The sequence below is a fragment of the Stegodyphus dumicola genome, chromosome 3, assembly GCF_044657685.1.
Source record: "Stegodyphus dumicola isolate Sdum_Otavi_A_Nest chromosome 3, ASM4465768v1".
NCBI classification, from domain to species: domain Eukaryota; kingdom Metazoa; phylum Arthropoda; class Arachnida; order Araneae; family Eresidae; genus Stegodyphus; species Stegodyphus dumicola.
The window spans coordinates 184,029,535-184,048,956 of record NC_140770.1 but is presented as its reverse complement, the minus strand read 5'-3'; the positions used below and the strand labels follow the sequence as shown (position 1 = coordinate 184,048,956).

At 36.9% G+C, this 19,422-nt stretch overlaps 1 protein-coding gene across 6 annotated transcripts in view; it reads right to left on the bottom strand.

The window, feature by feature from the left end:
• LOC118180045 (phospholipid phosphatase 5) overlaps positions 1-19,422 on the bottom strand; it is a 123,715-nt gene that overhangs the window by 38,874 nt on the left and 65,419 nt on the right. The window contains exons 1-3 of one of the 6 annotated variants that reach the window (XM_085813685.1): positions 9,010-9,159; positions 8,582-8,695; positions 5,863-5,968 (exon numbers count right to left, since the gene is read on the bottom strand). In XM_085813685.1, the coding sequence (XP_085669811.1) occupies positions 5,863-5,968; positions 8,582-8,655 (180 nt within the window). In that variant the 5' untranslated portion in view covers positions 8,656-8,695; positions 9,010-9,159. Of the gene's footprint in view, positions 1-5,862; positions 5,969-8,581; positions 8,696-8,811; positions 8,834-8,948; positions 9,160-19,422 lie in introns of those variants that run through there. The other 5 variants (XM_085813686.1, XM_085813684.1, XM_085813683.1 and 2 more) reach the window with 5 other exon arrangements.

Sequence of the window (19,422 nt, the reverse complement as noted above, 5' to 3'; positions counted from 1 at the left end):
CAAATCCTTCAAGCCAAAGAAATGCTACAAGATGAAATAACATAAAATTAAAAAATGTAATATGAATTCAATAATCCTCAATCAGAAACAAAACTTATACGCTACAGAATTAAGCAATGATATTCTTTTTCATTTGTCTACATACACTACAAGGGTAACAAAAATACCTGATACCATAATACAAAATTTCTTTGCATCATAAAAGAATTGAAATAACATTATTCTGTTCATTTAGTCTCTTTTTAGAAAATAAACATTCTTTATGGCAACCTGTGGCTTTTGTCCACAGATTAAAGACAAAGTAAATCTACGCAGAAGTAGATTTACTGCTTTGGGTTTTAATCTTTTAGATAATGGATATACTTATGAGGAATAAAGTTAAAATATCAAATATATGTAACTACAAACTAAATGATTTTAGGTTTATAAGGTAATTTTTTCCCTTCTTTCTGCATGCCTTTGTGGTGTAACAGTAGCACACTCAGTGTGTCAGTCCAGGTTTTTGATTCCCATTTCATGTCTTTCTGCTTCAAAATAATCTAATAACTCTGCAGTGGCAACTGAACTAAAATAAAGGTGGTGGATGATGATTCTTCACCACCACGATTTGGCGACTGGGTCCCTAATTCACAGTCACCCTTTAAAAGGGAGAGTATTTTCTTCCTCCTTTATGCATGCCTTTATGGTGTAACGGTAGCACACTTGGTGCATATTCAAAAGGTCCAAGTTCAAGTCCCGGCAAGGGAACTGCTCATTTTTCATGTCACCTGCATCATAAAAATTCTAATGACTCAACACTTTCAAGCCAAGACTCCATATATGAAATTACATAATACCAACATGATAATACTTTCTATTAACCTTCCGAGCGTTACGGTTTAGATCTGAAATTTCAAAGTTTCTCAAAATGTCATGAATATAAGTGGTATTTTCTTGATTTTAATTAGAAAATTACCCTCTCCTTTTGTACTTGATTCCTTTTCTTCCAATATAAATCCAAACCGAAATCAGATACATTAAAAGCTAGCAGAAATCTTTGTGTGAATATAGGAGGCTGCCTTCTATACAGAATTTTCCGGCCATAACGTTGAGAGGGTTAAACTAAATGTGTCCAACTTTTCTTGCCTTCTTATCTACATAGCATCCCCAAAAATATCTCAACAAATATATACAAGAACCACATACAGACTTTACTATTTATAAACAAGCAAAATACAAGTTACATCACTACATTTCTGATAAAAATGTATTTATTTTTTAATCTAAAATTTATCATAAGAAATATAAATCTAGAATTTTTATTGTAAACTTCAAACTTGTTTCTTGAATATTAGTGCTGTGTGTAGTAATTGGAAAGAATGTAACAAATATAATAAAACATCCATTTGAAATTTTGCTTTATTTTAGATTTTTGTCAGTTTCAACAGGAAAAAAAACTTGTTTTCAAATACATATCTGATTATTATAATTTTGTTGCAGGTTTTTAAATATGCATGTCATGATAATAATTTTGTTGCAGTTAATTTGATATTAAATTAAGTGCTTGACTACAGAAAACACCAATTATTTTTCAGTTGCGAGAAAAGTTAGAAGATCACTGAAATATCGATTACATAGTACACAATGATAAGAGCTTTGGAAGAATTATAAAATCACTTGATAATCCAAACATATCTTTATTATTTGTAGATTACTCTGTGGCATTGCAGATCATGATGGGCATAATCTGCACCCCAAATGTTTCATGGTGACGCATTACATTTTTAATAGAAGCAGCCAAGCCAGAGATGTCCTTCAGCTAGCAAAAGAGAGTGTGTACAAATACAAGTACAAATATATTGGGTTGGCAACTAAGTAATTGTGGATTTCACTCATAGATGGCTTCAGTTGAATTTTTAGGGTTGCAGACGTAGTACAAATGTAAAACACATTTTGTTATTTGATAGTTGGCAATTCAGCCGTCAATCAGTAAAAAAAGTTTTTTGATCGGTTGCGTAGTTTTCGTTTGGTGTTCGTTGAAAAATGGAAAATCAAAAAGAACATTTCTGTCATATTTTGCTTTTTTATTTCCGCAAAGGGAAAAACGCATCGCAAGCTCATAAAAAGTTATGTGCTGTTTATGGTGACAAAGCCTTAAAAGAACGGCAGTGTCAAAATTGGTTTGCCAAATTTCGTTCTGGTGATTTTTCACTCAAAGATGAAAAATGCTCTGGTCATCCAGTTGAAGTTGATGACGACCTAATCAAAGCAATAATCAATTCGGATTGTCACAGTAGAACATGTGAGATTGCAGAGAAGCTTCATGTATCACATACATCCATTGAAAATCACTTAAAACAACTTGGCTATGTTCAAAAACTCGATACATGGGTTCCTCACGAACTGAAAGAAACGCATTTAACGCAACGCATTAACAGCTGCGATTTGCTAAAGAAACATAATGAAAATGATCCATTTTAAAAACGACTGATAACTGGTGATGAAAAATGGGTTGTTTACAACAGTATCAAGCAGAAAAGATCGTGGAGCAGGCCAGGTGAACCAACTCAAACAGTATCAAAAGCTGATATTCATCAAAAGGTTTTGTTATCAGTTTGGTGGGATTACAAAGGAATTGTCTACTTTGAACTCTTACCACCCAACCGAACGATCAATTCTGATGTCTACATTGAACAACTAACGAAATTAAACAATGCAGTTGAAGAAAAGCGGCCCGAATTGACAAATCGAAAAGGTGTTGCATTCCATCATGACAATGTAAGGCCACACACATCTTTGGTCACTCGGCAAAAATTATTGGAGCTTGGTTGGGATGTTTTGCCACATCCACCATACAGTCCTGACCTTGCACCATCTGATTACTTTTTGTTTCGATCTTTACAAAACTCCTTGAATGGTAAAAATTTCAATAATGATGATGATGTCAAATCGTACCCGATTCAGTTTTTTGCTAATAAAAATCAGAAGTTTTATGAACGTGGGATTATGATGCTGCCTGAAAGATGGCAAAAGGTCATTGATCAAACTGGGCAATACATTACAGAATAAAGTTATTTAGTTCCATGAAAAAACTGTCTTTGATTTTCTAAAAAAAATCCGCAATTACTTAGTTGCCAACCCAATAGTATTTTACTTCTGCTCTATTGCAAGAAGCATAATTTTACCAGCTAAGTTGAAATTTGGGCACTTTGTTGCTTGATGCTGAATGTTATTTGAAAGTGCATTATGCAGAAACGAAAGCTTGAATAGGCAGAAGAAGAGTATGGCCCTTGGTCATGGTGTATGAGAATCTGTAAGAGACGAGAGTGTGTATTTTGTGAACAGAGTACTTATAATTTTCAAAGTGCTTTGTTTTAATCTTACGCAGCAATTGGTTAAGAGTTTACAGCAATACAAATAAATGCAAGGAAATTGCAGATGTCTTGTAGGAGTTGTGCTTTAATTGAAAATTAGTAATCTAAAAGTCTACTGTCAATTTGCTTTAATTGAGTTTTAATTTATTTAAGAATTTTTCTTTATATTTTTATATCTGCAACAACACCTTGAAACCTAGACCTTATACAAACCAAAAGCAAGTAGGTCAAAGACATATGCTAAATGGTTAAGAAGTAAACTTTCCACCTCAGATGGAAGATCAGGAGGACTCAGAGTAAACTGAGTAGAAAAACTTAAAAGTAGCTTAATAATCTACCTCAGGTAGGTTGCATAGTATCGATAAAAATAACTATGAACATGCAACTATAAAATACAACATGTAGGTACATACTGTATGTATACAGTGGTATAATTATTTTTTACCTTTACATATAATAAAAGGAAGAGTCTGTCGTTCGTGCTGTGCATAAGCTAATAGATCCAGGGCTACGAAATTTGGTACACAGGTTCATCTAGACAAGAAGCAGTGTACCTCGAAGCAATTTTTTTCAAGATTTGAATAAGATTTTTTTAAATTTTATGTTTTTTAATGAAATCACATCAAATCGATAATTCTCTCTCATTATGGCATGCACCCATTGTTGCTGATATATCACTGTTGCCACAGTTACTGATATCAGCACTGTTCCCACTCAAAAAAATGAGGGCGGTAATTCTGTGCAATTTTTTTAATTTAATGCTTTTCTTGGATACTGGACGTTTGTCAAGAGAAGGCAATGGAAAGTTGGTAAATTTATTTATTAGGATCATTAATATTGTATTAAAGAATATTGCATATTTCATTGCAATGTTTTTATATATAATACACTTTTATTGATTTCCTTTTCTTTTTTGTGACAAAGTTGTTTCGCAGAGTAAAATTCTGCACAGTTTTCAAATTTAATGTTTGATGTTCCCTTTAGGCATTTTTCCAGTACATTTAAAAGCCAGGCGAAGGATGGCTGCTTAGCAGATAGTAACTAATAAAATAGTAAATTTTATTATTTTTTTCCTTAATCATGTTATGTTAATACAGTCAAATACTGAAAATCCACCTGAAATCTGCGTTGCCTCTCAGAATATAAACATTCAGTTTATAGGTTCCGGAAACCGCTACATTGAGTATGAAATATCGAAGAAATAAATACTTACCGAATAATAATGAGTCAAAACAGAAATACCAAATTAGTGATATAAAAAAGTTTAAAAAAATAAAATAAAATATATGTTTTTTCCCTCTAATCTGCATCGAGGTAAAAAAGCAGACAATTCACGTTGTTGTATTTTCTGAGCTTTGTTATTTCATTTCACGAGATTGTTTAGTGCTGCCTTTTTTTAAATCCGGATATTTTGTGGATAAATTAAGAATATTTTTAATTTCAGCCCTTTTTAATACAATGACAGATAAGAAACGCACTCGTTATTTTACTGCTTGCAACGTTGAAAAATGTAAACACGTTGCATTGATGGTAACGCAAAAAGTGCAAATTCTGCAGAAGATGAAAGCAGGTGCTACTTCTCAATTTATAGCAGAATGGTATGGAATTGCAACACGACTGTGTTTGATATACGGAAAAATAAAGAAAAGCTGTTGAAATTTTACAGCAACAGTGATTCTAACATCGCGGAATCCCAAACCGGAAATCTGCACGAGGCGAAATCGGCAAACCTCGATGCTGTGTACATATAATACAATGAATAATATAATCAATTTATATATGTAATAATGATTTAATGCATATAATAAATTATTGCAATGTATATAATAATTTAATTAAATGTATCTAATACGCCTTATTCATTTTGCACTTTTAGTCCGAATATTATGCTTTATCTTTTCTGTCCTGAAATCCGCAAAATCAGCACAACCTCTGGTCCAAAGCTTTCCGGATTTCTGGAATTCTACTGTACTCTAAACAATTTTTTATAATGTATACCATTTTAGAATTGGATCATGGTAAATTACGAAAAAAAAAAAAAAGCATTCTGCATACCAAAAACCGTCCTGGAATGGAATGCACTTATGCAAGACACCACTATTTTAATTTAGAGAATTCTTCTAATATGTATGCCAGTATAATGAAGCACAACCTTTACTCTGATGTGTCTTTTCCTCGCATAATCTTCCATGGCTTTTTCTGCATATGCTTTAGTTATTTCTGCTTTATGACAGTAATATGCAAGTATGGATAAAATATAAAAGTGTAAAATATAACTTTAAAAACTGTATTAAAAGCAGTCACTCAAACTGATTTCTTTGAAAAATAGAATACATTATATTAGAACATCTATTTATATGCACTTTTAAATCTTTCTTCTTTTAACGTTTTTCCTCAGAATTGGCATACATCATGTAATTATCTTTTTACAGTTTTCAAGAGGCAAAATAAGTAAAAGGGAGATATTCAAGTCAATATTATTTAAGTATATATAAAGCAAAAAAATTACCCATAAAATGCGAGTAGGAATGTAACTTTCAGTTCTTGGATTCTTATACAACCATAATTCATCAGGATGAATCTTTCTACGGAATGGTTCAGCATATTCTAATATTCTGTTAGAATAAAACCATACTTAATAATTAAAACCTCCATAACTATTTACAAAAAACTACTCGCATATGCAAGTTTAATGTTACAAAAAACATGTATATGCATTTCTGGCCATTAAAATTTGTATGCCATGAGTTAAAGCAGCTAGCAGAATCATATTTATTTTGGAAATGCATTATAATGGAGCAATGAAATTATTAAATTTTCAAGCAATTTTGAGACAGAGAACATATACAAATCAGTATCCTTAATAGTTCCATCTAAAAACAATAGTTAATTATTATACATCTAAGCATAAAGCTAAACTTTGGATAGCAGCTAGTTTATGTGGCTTCAATTCTATACCACAGTTCATGTTTCCTATTATCTAATAAGTATTGTAACAGTTATCTCTCTCTGTAATAACTGACAATATTATTTCAATTGGTAAGATATCTACAGAACATACCACCCAGAGCAGGAGTCAAACTGCCTGAATGCTGAAGAAATGTAGGATAATGTAGGCAACAAACAGTCTGACAGTGTCCTATTGAATGGTAGGACAACATAGGCCCTCTGAAAAAATAAATCAGCCACCAGCATTAAAACTTCAGTAATGTAATAATGGCTTGTCTAAGTACAAAACCTCACATACAAATTAGAGGCTATATAACACCTCACACCATCAATTCAGGTGTTAGGCCAGTATGATGATAAAGCTTCCAATGTTTATCCCCAAGTGCCTCTACATGTAGATTCTATTATCATGATGTTGAGAGCAAATGTAAATTTGTCAGGAAATAAGCTTTTACACCATGAATGCAATATTATAGATACTAATTCCCGTACTGTAGTAATCAAAGGAAGCCAAAATTAATTATAATTTAAAGCAAAAATGGATTTACCCACAATCTGTGACATTGCAGTCATAATCTGAGCATACATACTCAATTTCCTGAAGGACATGGAGGACCTCCACCATCCTTAACAGCAATGTGGATAGCTGTTGTTTCAGGCTTTAGTGAGAGGGCAGCTGATGTGATCATCCATGTTACTCCATGAGGCCTTCCTAGATCCATTGACTGCAAAATTTTCATTACAGTCATTGGATATCAGTCAAGCAGCATTTTGCGCTGTACAATAGTCCTTTCCCCAGTCCCAAAAAGCTTTAAATCTCCAGCAATCAAATTCTAAGCTATGCTGTTACAAGCTCCTTCTTCTCATGCATAATATGATCTCTGATACAAAAAACAACAGTGAAAAATTGGTATTCAGATTACCTTTTCATATTGCTTTAAGGTATCATTACCCTTCATGCAATGTGCACATGCCATGAAATGTCAATCATCTGCACATAACAATTTCAAGCAAACTTCAAGTTTATTGCACATTTTCTTTACAATGGGGCAATTGTAAAGAAAATGTGCAATAAACTCCTTTTCCTCCTTCAGGAAAATTCCCTGTGTGGGTTGCAACAATTATCAGGGTTACCATATTCTGGCGCACGTACGCTCACTTCCGATGTAAACAAATCCGCAATTTCGCCAAGTGCCGGTTATGGAAACATCCCCGCAATTAGAATGGCTAGCAGTATATAAAGAATTAGCTATTAAATGCTGAGATTAAGGAGAGGAGATAAAATTGATCTACAAAAATGTAACATAATAGAAATAAAAATATATATGTATTCATTATATATAGCATTATATAAAACATATTATTATATTCCTGAGGCATTTATAAAATTCATTCATTCTCCTAATGGACATTTTGTCTGACAATGAAATTAAGAATACTGTTATGTTAACTTGCCATTGTTATGTATTTGTAGCATCATCTGCTAGCTTAAATGAAATGAACTGATTATGCTCAAGAATCCTGTCACGGGAAATATCCATACTTCTAAGAAAATCTTGAATTATATTTTAGATAATGAGTTATCAGATATTGATATGATGTGCAATGGCCTTGCAGACCATCTAATTTATTTCTTCTTTCAAGACTTTACACAACAGAAATATATAGCAAAATGTCCAGTTATGCGAGATCAACAATATCTGCTATTATCAGTGAATGTAATACTGTCAATATTGAATAATGCAAAATAAATTATTTTTCTTGCATTTAAATTAACATAGAGGTTAACAATGAAAATTAATTTTTAGGCATACTTAAAGGATCCCCCACTCCCTTTAAAAAAATACAGCAGAATTTAATTAACTCTATGACCAAGATACGAAAACAATAACTTCTCACCTTTCTACAGCAATCTATTCATTTCCTTGAACAATATCAAAAACTACTCTTTTCTTTTTTAAAATGCAGAAAGTTTATAGTTTATTATTAATAAAAAGAGCAAACAGAATTTAATTGATCATTTGTAATTTTCTAGTATAATCCTATTTTTGCATCTATTCACTCAATTATAATTTAAATTAAGGATTGAAATAACATGAACAAATAAACTAAAAATATTTTTTTCACAATAACGGTAAAATATTTTTTGGCTTATTAATGCAAATAAATTAATTCAAGATATGTAACATTATAACATGAAACTTATTAAGCCAAGATCATTTTAATTACGAACATGCATTTTCCCCGTTCAGTATATGATTGGTTTAATTAATACTTACAAAAAAATAACACCTAACACGAAACGCAGGAGAAACTCCGCTAAGATATATTGGTGACTTCTACTGTCATTCATATTTAAAAAAAAAGAAAAGAATTCCAATGTCAACCTAAATCTAAAAGAAAAAAAAATTGCATAAGCCGAATATCTCACAAATCTGAATATCATTTAACATCACAAAATGTAAAGTAATGAAAAGACTAAAAATCGCGTGATAATATCCAAGATTACAATGTTTCATAAAGTCTGCAGGTACATAAATTGAGTAAATTTAGACTCTATTGTTTACTGAGATATTACACAAAGCCGTAAGGATATCGCTAAGAAAAAAAAAGCAGCTCGCCGAAGCAGGCGAAAAAATTAATTACAGCATGATATCAAAATCTGTGAACAGCAATACAGTTAATGAGATTCAAGTGTTTACTTTACGTAATATTTTTTTCACCAGAGATAAGCGTTCACATTTTTCAGCCACGAAGTATATGCTTCACGTTTTCAGAAAAGTAAAAAAAGTTTACAGATGCCTTTTAGTGCACCATGAAACCAAGTCTTTCTGCCTAATGATATAGATCAAAAAATCGAAATTGAGTCAAAAACATCGTAGTAATGATATTCATTCCAAAAGTGCGGTACGATTAGCCGCTTGATCTATTCGCACCAACATTAACCGCGCATGCGCACTGAGTTGACGGATCCGTCATTTGAACTCAATCAAAAAGAACGGATTCTACATACGTGAACTGCCTAAGTGTTGTAGTGAATCTTTTTTTTTTTTAAAGGCGGGTTACTACCTTGGCGTAGTTTATCATTTTTTAGCATTGGCGACTTTCAAAAGTTTAGAAAGGAAAATGGGTTCCTTTTCTTACATATATTGTTACGAAATGTACAGGCGCGGTAAGATGGCTTCCCCGTAAAGCAGTTTTAGGGCTGCCATAAAATAGCAAGGAAGGCAGGGTTGCTACATTTGGCGAGAAATAGCCCATTTCGCGACATTCGGCGACAAAATTGGCGTTATGCCATGGACGGATGGAGAACCTTCTGGAACCATTTCTTACCGGTTTAGTCCAGAAAGTTCTCGAACGCCAGCCGAAAGCTACATAAACCTTGCTCTTACGCGGAGAGCTATTTAGTATCGAGTTGGTGTCTCGTCTAGAGAGTCAATCCCTGCGAAATCGATCGAGTTGACAGCCGGGCAGTGAGTGCCTAGTGGGTCCGAAAGAGTCTCGTAGTGTATCGCGGTTAGTGCGTCGTCCAGAGAGTGTGTTGAGCTCCGGGAACGACTGAACTGAAGAGTCGGGAGCTGTGCTCTGTGTGTCGTCGAGTGCATCGTGAGTTGTAGCGTGAAGTGTTTCTAGAGTACGTGGTGTTCCGAGAACGACCGAGCAGAGTTGGGAGCTGTACTCTGGTGCTTTGCAGCGAAGATGTCTCCACTGTGATAGCCTGATAATATAGAGGCTGTGTCGCTGATCATGTCAGCGTGTTCATAGTAGTTCATCGACGACTGTAAAAACGTGCTTTGGAGCTATCCTGACAATACTGGCCAATAAAGTGTGTTTCGATACTTCATCAAGTAGTATTGACGTTATTCACTCCAAATCCATACGAACCCCGTACGAACGTGAAGGAAGAAAATAATGTAACAACTGGTGTCAGAAGTGGGATTTGAGGGTGAATGCCAGCGACAAGACCAATGTAAGATCTATTAAGACAGCTCGTGACTGCCTTTGCTGAATTCCAAGAAAAGATGAAAGCCGGATATGCTGAGATAAAAGCCAGATGTTCTGAGATAAAAGCCGGACATGATGAGATAAAAGCTGGATATAAAGAAAAAAAAGCTGGATATAAAGAAATAAAAGCTGGATATAAAGAGATGACAGCTGAGATAAAAGCCGGACTAGAAGAGAAGAAAAGCCGACGAGAAGAAATAAATGTCGGCCAAGAAAAGGTGCGAGAGCAACTCCAACAGGTGAATGGAGCTTACAGAAGAAACTAAAGCCATAAAAGAAGATGTGGAAATGAGAGATATGGCTTCTGAAGAATCAAAGGATTTGAAGAAATGAAAGAAGTAACTAACGAACTGCCTGCGAAAGATCAAGAAATGATGGATGAAGCATCTAACGCGATTAACGAAAAAGAACGAAAATATGAAGAAATAAAAGACGGTAAAGAAACTTTTGATTCTCAAGTGCCTGAAGTGGAGGCGGAAGAAAGTGAAAATGCGACTGTCAAGTTCGTAGAAACTGATAGTGAAGTTATGAAGTCGCAGTTAGCGAGTATTGAACCATCTAAAATTGCATGTGGTGCAGAGATGAGAGAAGTTGATGTGCAGCTTAAGCAGTGCGTTCCGGTATTGTAAGAAAATTCACCCACCTCACAAACTGGGTGTATGCCTCATAGTGCAAGTTTTGCAGACAAGGACTTGATTTTGATTCTAAACCAGGATACTTGCGTTTGTAAATTATCGGGTTCCGTTCATGACTCTGATGCAGAATTTGGAGCTGGTTCTCAGGAAATGGAGGAAAATGTGCATGTATCAGCTGCTGAAAATACGAAGGTGAACTGTGCACATGATGCGAACAAACTTCAGAGTGGTGAACAAACTGTTTCAGATCTTTCTGTGGATGAAAAGTCTCAAAGGAGTGAATCGTCAGACTGTGATATGCAAAACATAAATATATCTAAGAACTGCAGTGGAAAAGTATTTGACCCGGGTACATTTTAGTGAATAAACTGAGACTGAAATTCATTCAGAACTTTAATTTGTATAATTTAAAATTGTTATGTGCTTAATTTGCGTATATAACTTGAACATAGTGTAAATATTTGTTTCTTTTAAAATTATGATGTGCTTAATTTGTGTATATAACTTGTACATAGTGTAAATATTTGTTTCTTTTAAAATTATGATGTGCTTAATTTGTGTATATAACTTGTACATAGTGTAAATATTTGTTTCTTTAGTTATGTTATCTGCATGCTTCAAAGCGATTTGATTTTATCAAATTTGGCTTCTGACCAAGGATTGTACTGCCCGAGACGCGCAGTCCTTGGGAGAGGGCAGTGTTACGAAATGTACTGGCACGGTAAGATGGCTTACCCGCAAAGCAGTTTTAGGGTTGTAATAAGATAGCAAGGAAGGCAGGGTTGCCACATTTCTTGGCGAGAAATCGCCCATTTAGAGACATTAGGCGACAAAATTGGCAATATGCCATGGATGGATGGAGAACCTTCTGGAACGAATTCTTACCGGTTTAGCCCAGAATGTTCTCAACACCAGCCAAAAGCTATATAAACCCTCCTGGTACGCGGAGAGTTAGTATCGAGCTGGTGTCTCATCTAGCGAGTCAATCCCTGCGAGTTGACAGCCGGGCAGCGAGTGCCTAGTGGGTCGGCGAGTGCAACGAAAAAGTCTCGTAGTGTATCGTGGTTAGTGCATCGTCGAGAGAGCGTGTTGAGCTCCGGGAACGACTGAACCGAAGAGTCGGGAGCTGTGCTCTGTGTGTCGTGTCGTCGTGTGCATCGCGAGTTGTAGCGTGGAAAGTCTTGAGAGTACGTGGAGTTCCGAGAACGACCGAGCAGAGTCGGGAGCTGTACTCTATTGCTTTGCCGTTAAGCTGTCTCCACCGTGATAGCCTGATAACCTGGAGGCTGTGTCGCTGATCGTGTCAGTGTGTTTATAGTAGTTCATCGACGACTCTAAAAACGTGCTTTGGAGCTGTCCTGATAATACAGGCCAATAAAGTGTGTTTCGATACTTCATCAAGTAGTATTGGCGTTATTCACTCCAAATCTAGAAACTCCGTACGAACTGGTGTCAGAAGATAAAAACGCAAGAATATTAAAAGAAGGAACACATTTCCTTTTATTAAAGTATATATAAAAAGGGGCAGATTTTTATGTTCACAATGTTTATCGTTTTCCTGAACGGTTGGAATAGTTTAAATGACTCATTTGGGGGGGACAAAATCTTGAGTACATTTTTTGTACTTCTTAGATTACATTTAGCTTCAAAGATGTGTTTTGCACAGTCAATAATTCATTCCTCTTTCAAAATTGTCTGAGAGAAGATAATAGAAATTAGACAGAGGATTTCTGTGTAGAAAATTTAGGCATGAAATAAGTTTAAAGCCATTAAATCAACTATTAAATGAATAATTAACCATATAATACTGGTTATTAACTATTTTTTATGGAAATACTTGGCATTTTCAGGACACAAAAAGTATTTCAAAGAAGTTTGAAATATTAGTACAAACACATTAATAACTTAAATTGAAAATTTAAAATGGGATCTAATTTAAAAGACAGAAATAATTTAATGTAAGAGATTTAGATTTCAAAATTTGCGCACACAAATGATTTATCAGATTATATAAGGTTTCATTTCATAAATAACTTTGATTTTGAAATATGGAATTTGAACCTATAGATATGTGTGGATACTGAAAGAGTTATGAATATATAAGAATATTACAATGTTTAGTAAGTTTTCTTATTGAATAATAAATTCTGACAGTCCTATGCTATGATAAAATTAGACTAGGGTCTAAGCTTAAATAAAAATTCCTGAGTTAAATAAAAGAATTAATTCCTGTAGGCTTTTTGTCAATACATTAAAGATTTTTTAACTAATTACACGTCCTCGCTTGCAATTAGAACCATGATTAAATCCCCACTTGGTAAAAGTTTACAATTGGGTGTCAATTGTTTTTGGCGATCTTTTTTTGACGCCAAGATTGGCTCCAGGAAGGCACAGTTTCAAGATGGCCGCTACACAAAACCAAAAATAAGAAGTCAAAGAACTGCACAAACTCTGTGTCCATGTACACATCTATCTGTTTTCACATAAAAAAAGGCCCAGAATTGCACAAATTAGGCATTGCGCACTGTCTTAAATTTGTCCATGTACACATCAGTCTATTTCCATTTAAAAAAAAATCAGGAATCTAAAACAAAGTTAAAACTATCATAGTAACCAGAAATGAGGTTTTATTGCCAAAATTTAAAAAATAATTGTCGGGGCACTCAAAATTTTGAAGGGGCACCCAATTCTACACTAGAGCCCCTTTTCTATATAATTTGAACATTATCATGTATATAGATTGACCTCGTCTTTGTAAATGATAGTTATTACTTGAAAATTATTCTCTTGCTGGTGAACTATTAACAATCCTTGCTATTGCTGAGTTAGGGATAACAACCTTCGCTCTCGCTACCGCCTGCCTCGCGATCTATAGTATTACTATACCTATGGGTAGAGCTACTAGAGATATATTATATAATAGTATAATATATCTATAGCATGATACTAAAGCTAATGCTGATGGGAATCCACTTACATATATATACGTTGGATTATGTATTTACTACATTCAATTTAAGTGGAAAGCATAAGATTACGATTATAATGATTAAATTAATATATTAGAGACGTTAAAGTGTTGACAACATATACTGTAGTTACATAATTCAGATTAAAATGAAAGCATATGATATCAATTATAATATTTAAGTTAATACTATAAACACATCGAGGATGATTATTACAGTCAAGTAAAAGTCACATAAAGTGTAGTATTTAAGGTAATACGTTAAATGCATCTAACGAATAGGATAAGAGTATGATGAAAATAATATGGACATAACAGTAGTAAACAGATATTACTTATCTGGTAGCAGGGTTATGCGCTGGAAGGTATTAGGTGACAAATGAAAAGTGTACCCTGCAGAACTTGATGATCTTCTGAAGCTTAAAGCACGCACCCCTCCGTTCTAGTAGCACTTTTGTCCATTCCCTCCAATATCTATCTGAAGGAGGACGCATGTGGTGCGCCTCTGTCAATCTGCATGTAAATGCATAATGGTCTGGCGTTCCGATTAGTCCACATTCACAGAGATCATAGTCTCTAAGTCCAAATCTGTGTAGGTAATCAAGAAACGGGCCGTGCCCAGAGAGGAACGTAGTCAATGAAGATGAGTTGGAGTAGACAAGGTCTGTAACTTTTGGGATAAATTTATACGTCCTTCGACCTGTCCGGGAAGTATCCCATCTCTGCTGCCATTCTGCGTAAAGGTCGCCGCGTGTAATCTTTTTGAGATAAGAGGAAGGCAGAGGTAGAGCATGTTCTGGCAAGAAGATACCCGAAGCCGCTTGTTCTGCCTGTTCATCCGCCAGCTCGTTGCCAACTACAGCTGTGTGCGCTGGTACCCAGCTAATGATGGGACGATAATTGAGTGGGAGGTTGACTAATGCCCTTTGTATGTTGAGTACGAAGGGGTCTCGGCTGGCTGGTCCTTCTATGGCGGCTATGCTCGACAGTGTGTCACTATAGATATAGACAGTTTCTTGGTGACTATATGAGAGATCAATTGCTTTTTTAATAGCTGACAATTCAGCTTAGTAGACTGTGTTGTTCGTATTGAGTCTACGTTTCCAGCGGTATTTGATTTCTCCATCGATCATTGTGCATAAGCCGCATCCAGTGCCATCCTTTGTTTTGGAACCATCCGTGTAGATGGCTATTGAGTTCTGCCAACAGAGAAGTGTCTGCGTGTATATATTTTCCGCGAGGTTATGCTGGGCTGGGTGGCAGGGATAGTCAAAGATCTTGTGCATATACTCCGAGGTATGCAAGTTCCTGTTCCAGAGTTTATAGTCTTTCCCAAGTCGGAGAGTATTGGAGATGGCCGCCTCTCGCTCTGCCACCAAGTCTAGTGGTGGTATCCCTGTTAGGACTTGCAGTGCCGCTGTTGAAGTTGTCCTGTATCCTCTGCTTATTTGCAAAAGGTGTGGGCGTTGGAGTGAGTTAAGTAGGCGCCTCTCTTGTACCGTTAGATGTTTTGCCCAAATGCCGGATCCGTATAAAACTATGGCCTGAGTAACGGTGAGATACCAATGTTTTAGCAGTTTCGATGAAATGCCCCAGGTTGGAGCCTCTGTTCTCTGCATGTAATTTTTAAGACTGTCTGTTTTTATTTTTGATACTGAAGATACGGAAGCCAGGATAACCTTGAGTCAATGATTAAGCCCAAGTATTTGAGTTGTTTAACTATCTTGATGGGGTTGCCATAAAGTTTGATGGATGGATTCCTTTTGAGAGGTCTTTTGGCGCCTATGAGCAAAGCTTGGGATTTTGAGGCAGAGATCGTGATCTTGTGGTCCCTTGCCCAGAAGCTAAACTTGTCGAGGTAGAATTGCGCTGTCATTTCTAATTTGGATCTTCCATGGACTATAATCAAGAAGTCGTCCGCGTAGGCCAGTATGTCACAGTCCTGGCAATTGTCATCAAATTCCTTGAAGATTGAGTTGGCAACTATCGACCAAAGTACTGGTCCAAGGCATGAGCCCTGGGGACATCCTTTCTTTAGGTGATGTCTGACTATACCATCGTTCGCTGTATACTGGAGTGTGCGATCGCTGAGGTAACTATGAATTAGCTCTTGTAGTTCTGCCGGGCAGTTCACCTGAGATAAAGCATGTATAACGTCTGGCCACCACAGGGAGTCAAATGCTCCCTGGATGTCCAGACTAATGATCAAGGAGTGGTGCCCCTTGTTTCTGTTGCACTCTATCAAGTTCATTAACTTGGAGATCGCGTGTTCTGTAGAAAGTCCTCCTCGGAAGCCAAATTGCCTGGGGTCTATGGAATTGTTTCTTTGTAGGAAAAAATTTAGTCTTCCAAGTACTACCCTTTCTAGCAGCTTGCCAAACGAGGGGATGAGACATATTGGCCTGTAGGATGTGGGTTGTTGTGGATCTTTGCCCGTTTTATGGAAGAGTGCTACCTCTGCATTTTTGGTCGATTTCGGAAAGTGTCTATTCTTCCAACAGGCACCGATGTACTCGTCGACTAGGTCAGGCGCAAAAGCATAAATCATGCGTATTACGGCATTGTCTAGCCCGTCCGGGCCTGGTGCCTTCTTTGTGTTTAGGTGTTTGACGATAGCCTCTATCTCATGCCTAGTAGAAGGGGGTTCCAAAGAAGTCTGATATCTGGTGAAGTTATTGAATGAAGTTCTTATCTCTGATTGCGCAAGGTTGTCATCTGTCGGTGGGTCTTTTTTGAAGAGTGACTTAAGTATGTAGCTGATTGCTTCGGTTGCACTAGTGGCTGTTGGAGCCACTAGTGCTCCAGGGGGATTTGTGTTGGTCTAAAGACCTTGTTGGTTGCAATCTTGAAAACCTTGTCTTATTTCTCAACGGTGCGAGAGCAGTATTCGCGCCAGGAGTCTTGCTTGGCTATAGAGATCTGTCGCTTATATTGCGCTTGTTGTATTTTGTAACGGGCGAAGAGTGTCCTGCGGACCATTGGCTCCTGTGTGGATTGAGCTTGCCGTCTCAGTTTTCTGAGTTTGCTCCGTTCCTGTGACAACTAGGGTGTCCACCATGAGGCTGATGTCCGAATTTTAATTTTTTTTGTCTTGAAAGTCTTGCGGCAGGCATCAGAGCATTGGTCAATTAATTGGTCATAGGTTTTGTCTAGAGCTGCTCTGGTCGTGCTATTCTGAAGTGCTGTTTTAATAGAGGGGATGAAGGGAGAAAGGTGTTGTTCCAGTTTTTGTGTCCCACCATATGCTGTCTTAAATCTTTGTTTAATTACAATGCTGCGTGGAGATTGCAAGTTAAACATGATAGCTTGATGGTCACTAAGAGAAGGGAAGTCTGCTACTGTCCAGGCTGCAATATGTGAGGATAGCTGTGGTGTTGCCAAAGAGAGATCAGGCCAGCCTCTGGCACGTATTGTGTCAAAGGTGAGAGGGGAATCGCTTTTATTGAGGATGACCAATCCATGAGAACTTATGAAATCTATGACAGGAAAGGAGCGAGGACTGTCTGTTGGTGAGCACCAAAGGCGGTTAGCAGTGTTAAAATCCCCGCAGATCAGGATGTGGGTAAGAGGAGTATGGTGTAAGAAGTCAAGGTCAGTTAGGAGGTCGTTGATACTGAGACTAGGGGGAAGGTAGCATGAAATGACCATGAGGGTTCCCTCTATTGAGTCCAGAATGACGGCAATTGTGTGGTTTGTCGTTCTCCAGACCATGAGATTCATTCCACCGTTATAGACGATCATAGCTAGCTTGTTATGGGAAAGAAAAATTTTGTTGTGTGAAGATGAGCCAACTGGAAAACCTTCTTTAGTAATATAAACCTCTTGAAAGATACCTAAGTCCGCCTGCTGTTGGAATTGGACATGCAGCATGTGACTTGTGGCTACTGAGGATCTTTGTAAGTTACATTGTATGACTTTGAGAACTGGAATTCTTTATCTTTGGGTGTTATCTATTGTTGTCCTGCTGTCCGCAGGAGTTTCTGGACCGCAGTCCTGTATACAGGACATTGTCTTGAACTAGCCGCGTGGTGGCAGTCGTGATCTGTACCTTGTTGCTGATTTGCCAATGTGCAGTTTTTGCATATAGGATGCTCCTTGCAGGATCCTACGGGCATGGAATGTGGGCCTGCGCACTGCACACAAGAGGGTTGTTCTTGGCAATTCCTGCTGATGTGGCCTAGACCTTGACAGTTGAAGCAACGAGGGACACGGATGTATCTTCTAAAAGGGCAGGAGAAGAAGCCTAAGTAGATGCGGCCGCTAGATCCAAGCCTGTTGAAGTAGTCCCTATCCAATTGGATAATCCAGTTATTCTTGGAGTTGGATTGGTGTAGGGGAGTTCTTGGGTGGATAGCCCCTACTTTGTTGGACGGGAGATGTAACTCAAATGCCGTAACGATGTCTTTTGTAGTGAATTCTTCCGGTGCACCAAAGAGGATTATCGACTCTCTTCTTGGCTTTGGCTCTCGAAGGGTGAGTGAATCTTTTAAAGATGGTACTTGTTCTATTGAACTTTTCAGCTTGAGTAATTGCTCGCGGGTGTTACACCTGACTAAAAGCTCTTTGGATCTTGTGGTGCGAATCTGCTCTATAGGGATGCCCAATCTAGAGGGGTTTAGCTGAGAAGTAAGCTGCTTTTGGATGGCAAACGGGGAAGTGGTGGAATCTATGGGGGCTAGAAGTAGGACGTTGTCCGACAGCTTTTTCTGTGGCCGTTTCTTTTTCCGTTGAATCAAGGTGAATGAACCTCCCTCGTCTTCTTGAACTTCCTGCTGTGCCTCTGCAGTGGTGGGGAGATGAGAGGAGATTGGAACAGAAACTGATGTTGAGGAAGGTTCGAATAATGTTAGCAATTTCTGCAGGGAATCTGCTTGTCCGTTGTAGACTTCCAGTTGTGCTTGATGGGAGTTTATTATTAATTCCTGTTCAAGCACCAATTTCTGAGCCAGGTCCACAAAGTCCAGGATTATTTTGAGATCCTCTTTGTTCAGTTTGCGTTTGGCGTTGTTGGCGGCCAGGAACCGGGAAATGAAAGCCATCTGAGCCAAAACGTTCTGCGTTCTTGAAAGGGATGAGTCGATAACGGGTGGACACGGTAAGCCTTCTGATGTAACGGAGGGGGGTGCGGAGGGAAGGAGTGAGCAGTCTTTAGCGGCCATTAGAAAATGGTCATATGATGAAATGGCATACACAGTGACTGACAACAGTATTATGACTGATAAAATGGCGAATTAATAATATAGGTACTATACACTTATTGGTGTAAAGTAACAGGTCTTAAATGCAGCTTTGCAAAATAATTAACAAGGATTTGGTGTAGGTGACAAAAAGGCCGACATACAGGATTTAGGGAAAAAAAAATTAAACATACATATGCTAATACAAAATCAAAACACTAATTAATGCAATTAAACAAAATTAATAATATAGAATGATGCAGTAATATATTCCAAGATAATAAATACTTCTTTAGATGGTAAAATACCACAATTCATTACTGAGAAATTGATTT